The sequence below is a fragment of the Entamoeba nuttalli genome (assembly GCF_000257125.1).
Source record: "Entamoeba nuttalli P19 unplaced genomic scaffold asmbl_7741, whole genome shotgun sequence".
NCBI classification, from domain to species: domain Eukaryota; phylum Evosea; order Mastigamoebida; family Endamoebidae; genus Entamoeba; species Entamoeba nuttalli.
Genome location: NW_008578781.1, coordinates 1 through 5,811, shown reverse-complemented (window position 1 = coordinate 5,811; position 5,811 = coordinate 1). Strand labels below are relative to the sequence as shown.

The 5,811-nt window shown below is 25.1% G+C and overlaps 3 protein-coding genes across 3 annotated transcripts; all 3 read left to right on the top strand.

Moving 5' to 3' along the window:
* Nucleotides 1-423: 423 nt before the first annotated feature.
* ENU1_175250 (protein kinase domain containing protein) lies at nt 424-2,226 on the top strand (the record flags this gene model as incomplete). The annotated part of the gene is made up of 1 exon (XM_008861312.1): nt 424-2,226. The coding sequence occupies one exon, from the start codon at nt 424-426 to the stop codon at nt 2,224-2,226; it is 1,803 nt and encodes a 600-aa protein (XP_008859534.1).
* A 57-nt stretch (nt 2,227-2,283) lies between these two features.
* On the top strand, nt 2,284-2,694 carry ENU1_175240 (hypothetical protein; the record flags this gene model as incomplete). Its single annotated transcript, XM_008861311.1, has 1 exon — nt 2,284-2,694. One exon carries the CDS (start codon nt 2,284-2,286, stop codon nt 2,692-2,694), a length of 411 nt encoding a protein of 136 aa, XP_008859533.1.
* Nucleotides 2,695-4,883: 2,189 nt separating this feature from the next.
* ENU1_175230 (hypothetical protein) lies at nt 4,884-5,732 on the top strand (the record flags this gene model as incomplete). The annotated part of the gene is made up of 1 exon (XM_008861310.1): nt 4,884-5,732. The coding sequence occupies one exon, from the start codon at nt 4,884-4,886 to the stop codon at nt 5,730-5,732; it is 849 nt and encodes a 282-aa protein (XP_008859532.1).
* Between the last annotated feature and the right edge of the window lie 79 nt (nt 5,733-5,811).

Here is a 5,811-nt window from a genome sequence, read left to right as displayed (position 1 = left end):
AGTATCCCAAAGTCCAAGATTAATTGGTTTTGAATCAACCATAACAGTAGCAGAATAATTATCAAATACTGTTGGAATATATTCATTAGGAAATGCATTTGTAGTGTAAGAAATTAAAAGACAAGTTTTTCCTACAGCTCCATCTCCAACAATGACACATTTGACAGCTTGCATCTCTTTTCTTTTGAATTAGAGTTTCAGTTCCTTGAAATTCTATTTTTAATCCATTTCTTTTCACGTTTTTTTATTTTTAAGTTCTTTACATTTCCTTGTTGTATATAAAAATATACCCATAAAAACGGGAAAGTTTGATTTATGATTTAATTATAGTAAAAATATAATTTCTTATCAATTTCTAAAATTAAAAACAAATAAGTTTCTCTAAAAAAAGAAAAAAATAAAAAAGAAAAAAAGAAGAGAATCATGTCATTGAAACTTGCATCAAAAACTGTGATTGATTCATTTCATTTTGATCAGACACCGATTTATGTTAACAGAGACGGAGAACTTGTTGTTAATAGAGCAGTAAGAAGAATGAATAATGGTGATTTATGTCAATTTATGATTTATAGAATTCAAACAGACATTAATCATTCAAGTTTAAACACATCAATTCAAGCAAAAGTTGAAATTCTAAAAATTAATCAATTACATATTTATAATGATAAAACAATTATGTCTAAAATTCCTACTTTAAGAGAGAAAGATCATCCTTATGTATTAAAGTGTTGTGGTGGATTTTTTGCATCACCATATAATACATTAGAGTATTGGATGATTTGTGAATATTCAACAAACACAACGTTATTTAGTTATATGAAAAAAAATGAGCCATTCTTTTTTGATGAAGTAATGACAATTGCATATCAATTAGTTAAAATAATGAATTACGCATATATTGAATTTAGACAGACATATATTCATCTTATACCTCAAAATATATTCTTAGGTAGAAATCCTTCATCTCCATTTCCTCAAGCTAAATTATCTCCTTATGCTTTTATTCCTCATAAAGGATATGATGATATTGAAGAATTACCATTTGTACCAGTTGATTATATGAGTGGTATTCGGGCTGAATTAGTTAGTACATGGTCATTTGGCGTGATATTATATAGAATGATCACTGGTTATATCCCTCAACATGATGAAAACGGTATAATCTTACCAAATGAGTTATCACATATTGAATCAGTTGAGGCAGTTGATTTAATACGTCAATGTATTAATATTCCTTTTAAGAGACCTTCAGTTGAGTCAATTAGAGGACATCCATTAATACGATTATGCCGTCAACACACTAAATTACCACATACTAACAATGATTATACAATTATATCTACTATAGGAAGAGGACAATTTGGTTCAGTGTTACTTGCTGTTAATAAATATACTGGGGAACAGGTTGCTATAAAAGAAAGTTTTGGTCCACAAAATACGTTTTTACAAAAAGATGCAAGAACAATGATGTGTTGTTTATGTCAACAGCTTGTTCCATTTCTAGGATATTTTGAATTACCATATTCTTTAAGTTCATTAAATGATAATTCTTTTAGTTCACCACCAGAACTCCATTGTTATCTTGTGATGGAATATTGTGACGGAGGTAATTTAGAAGAATTTATTATGAAATTTCCTGGGTTATTACCTGACATTTATATCAAACATTTTTTAGGTGATATTGCACTTGGGTTACGTTATCTTCATTTCACAAAAGGATTGGTTCATAGAGATTTAAAACCAGAAAATTTTGTGTTATGTACAAAATCAAAAAATGGTACATTACTTCCTGGTGAGATTCCAAGAATTAAAATTACTGATTACGGATTTAGTAGAGCTATTCTTGACGATAAAATAGCTAGTGAGAAAGGAACATTATTATTTGAAGCACCAGAAATATTAAGACATGAAGGATATTATACTTCTAAAAGTGATTTATATAGTGTTGGAGTTATTATCTATCACTTAGTAACTAAAACATGGCCTTTTGGATGTTCAAAAGAAAGTTTTTTTGAAGAAATGGCTAAACGAAGTTCATTAAAATTCCCTAATACCATTATTATAGAAAAACCTCTTAAAGATTTAATGATTCGATTGATTACACATGAAGAAAATGAACGAATAGGATGGAAAGAATTTTTTCTTCATCCTTATGTTAGGCAATGTCTTGAATTAAAAGGTGTGTCAATGGATTTTAATCGACATGAAATATATAGTTTTAATTAATAGTAAATATTTTGTTTCTTTATAATTTTTGTTGAACAACTCATAAATCTCAATACTATGGAGAGAAGGGGGAGGGATAGATATGAATATTCATATAGCACTAGTGAAGAAAATGATAGAAGAAGATCAAGAAGTAGGTCACATCATAGAAGGCATGAGAGGTTGCCAGGTAATGAACAACATCAAGAACGTTTTGAATTACGAAATAAAGAATTTTGTTCTGATAAGGTAAGTCATTATAATTGTGATAATGAAAAGAAAGATGTGATTGTTTCAATTAATGATGATGAAGATGAGATTTTAAAGAAAATGGGATTAGCAAATGGATTTTGTTCTACAAAAGGAAAACATGTAAAAGGAAATATTGAAGGGTATTCAAAAATTAAAGCAACAAGTAAGATATTCAATTTACTTATTAATAAAAGAGGAGTTCATCAGAAGCCTGTAGATGTTAAATTAAAGAAGTAAATGATTGTTTATTACTTTTTTTTTATTACAAAGTCAGAAGAACTGAATAACCAAAATATGTTATCCTTAAGAATATGTTCCATTAAGTCTCTTCAAATTTGTAAATGGTTAGTTGTAGTTTTTAGTATTATCTGTGGTTGTTGTTCAATAGTTCCAAATACCAATAAACTATATAAAACAGCTATGTTTTCAGTATTAAATTTCACAGGTATAGTAGGATATTTAATGACATTTTCATATTTTTGTCTTTTAGCATTAAATATAATAGGATTTATATTAATTTTAAACGTTCAGAATATTATAAAACTTAACCCATTAATTATTGTTGAATATTTACTTCTTTCTTTAAGTTTGTTATTTCTTTTGTTTAAAATAGTATTTAACTATGAATATGTTTTAAGCTACTTATTGTTATTCTTTATTTTCTTTATTTTTGTGTATCACTACATCATTCAAAAACATCCATCACAACTCTCTTTTTTATTTGGTTTTCATGTAACTTTAAGAATGGTTGTTTCTGTTAATTTGGTTTTTATTAGTTTAATGACAGTTATTGTTAATTCAAATGAATTAAAGAACGTCTTTAATTGGATATTGGTATTTCTTTCATTAACAATTATTGCTTCCTTCTTTAAAGACTTTCATCAAATAGAAATTCATAAAAGGGTATTTCAAAGTGATGAAGAATCGGTTACGTCAATTGAACTCTGAACAAGACTTATTTTTGTTTTCTTTAACAAAATTGGAATATTGAAAAAAGATTTTAATTGAAAAAATGGGTTATTAAGTACTTTAAGAACTCTTTTCTTTTGAGCTAGTTTTGTCGTTCGATGGAATCATGTGATAAATAACAATAATGATAAGAGCTATTATTGTCAATAATCGTAACATAGATGTAAGTTGTTCTTCTGTAATTTCCACTACGAATGAGTTGATTTATATGTGAATAAAAGAGAATTTGTTTAATTCAAACTTCTTAAGGAACTTTTTTTGAATTTTTCAGTTTCTTCTTTTTATTTTTATTTTTTTTTTACATTGTCACTCTATTAATAAAAATTTTTTATAAATTAATTTTTTGTAAATGATATAAAATATATCAAGATGTAGTCTGTAAGATTCAATCTATTTAAACTATGACGTACAACTGATAGAATGAATGGTAATTAGTAAGAATAAATAAAAATATTCAGATGTTATATTTATATTATTCATACAGTAGATAGAATAATTATAATTATTTTTGTATTAAATATAAACTACAATGAACAATTTCTATAATTTTATTTTAGAATCGTTCAAAACTTTTTTGGTTGTAATAACTGTTTTATATTAATAATTATTAATAAAATAAACATAAAAATTCATGTTGAAGTTGTTATTAATAAAAACATTTAAAATTATTATTTAATGATAAAGTTTATAGCATTGAAGGAATAGAATTTAATACTTTAATATCTCTGTTTATTTTATTTATTAACTCCTTAACTTTATAATAATCATTAATTTTTAAATAACAATGAAGAACCGTTTAAAAGGTGTTATAGATATATGAAAATATATGTCATACCAGTAATAAAATAATAGTAAATAATAACATAAATGTCAATTATCATTTATTTCATAAAAGAAGATAGTATATGATATTTATTAAATATGTTTACAAAGAAAAGATGATCATTAATATTGTAATTAAATGATATATCACTAATTAAGTAACTAATATTCATAAAATAAATACAAAATGAAAAATAAATGTATAATTATATTTGTAATAAATTATTAATCATATTTACTTAACAATTAAAATTTTATAATTATTGAAGTTACAATTGAAGATTAAACAATGGGTTAACTTATTTCCATTTCAATCATTTTTTATCATGTTAATACTAAAAAAATTATAACATAGTTATAATAAAAATAAATTCTATAATAAAATTAACGTGTATTAAAGAATTTAAAATAATATTATCATTTTGTAAATAAAATCATAGGAAGATTATTCTATTCATCATTTCATTTATTTTTTTTTTGAATTAATTTGTTTTTAAAAACAACTTAAGATTGTCTTTTTGAGAATATTAGGAATAAGAAAAGTTAAATCACTTTGCTCTAATCTAAATCATTATGATTTAATCACAATGAAAAATGATATAAAAATAATGACTATTGTTCTTGAAAAGAACTAAATGAAGAGTTATGGTCCAAGACTATTCATACAAAAAGAAAATGTTTTTGTTGAAAGTGAAGAAGAAAAAAGAAAACAACAGATTGTATTTGAGTATGAGAACATCATTAAGAATATCCCTATAAGTCAAGTTGAAGTAAGTGATATGGTGTTTGAAGAAGAGAGTATAGATGCCGAAAGTTCTGAGAAACCAATTTATCAATGCAACCAAACAGAGTTTATGAGAGAAAAAACCATTAACCAAATTCAGGATAAAGAAAATGATTATTATTCTTGTGTTTTAGAAGAAAAACCTCCAATTAAAAGAGAAGAAAAACAGAATCAACAGGTGGTTGTTAACCAGGATAAAATTAGTATTTGTTACCCAACTATCTCAGCTTCAAATAGAAGAAAAATAAATAACAAACTTCCTTCTTTACTAATAACTAATGAAATTCAAGACACATCTTATTATTTTATTTCAAATAGAGAAACTCCCCCTCTTATATCATTATTAGCATTAGCTGAGGGACTAGTGTTTGTAGTTCCCAGATGGGTCTTTGTTTCAAGAAAAGCGGGGGTTATTAAAAGTATTAAAGGATTTAAAATAAAGAAATTTGAAAAAGAGCCAACCAAATTTGGCGTAAAACGTAATTTTTTAAAGGATAAGTTAGTGTATGTTCAACCAAATAAAGATTCGGTTATTCTAAAAAAAATTGTCAAAGCGTGTGCAGGACACAATGTAAATTATAGTAGTATTTCAGATTTGACCATTGGTATTTCACAAAACACCCTTTCTTTAAAATGGCTGAGAATGTGTATTATAAAAAATTGTTTTATACAACCTTCACTTGATGACTTTAATAATTAATTCCTTCTAATGTTTTTTTTATTCATTTTTTTGAAAAAGAAAATAAAAGAAGAAAGAAATAAAGTTAAAGGAAGAAGAC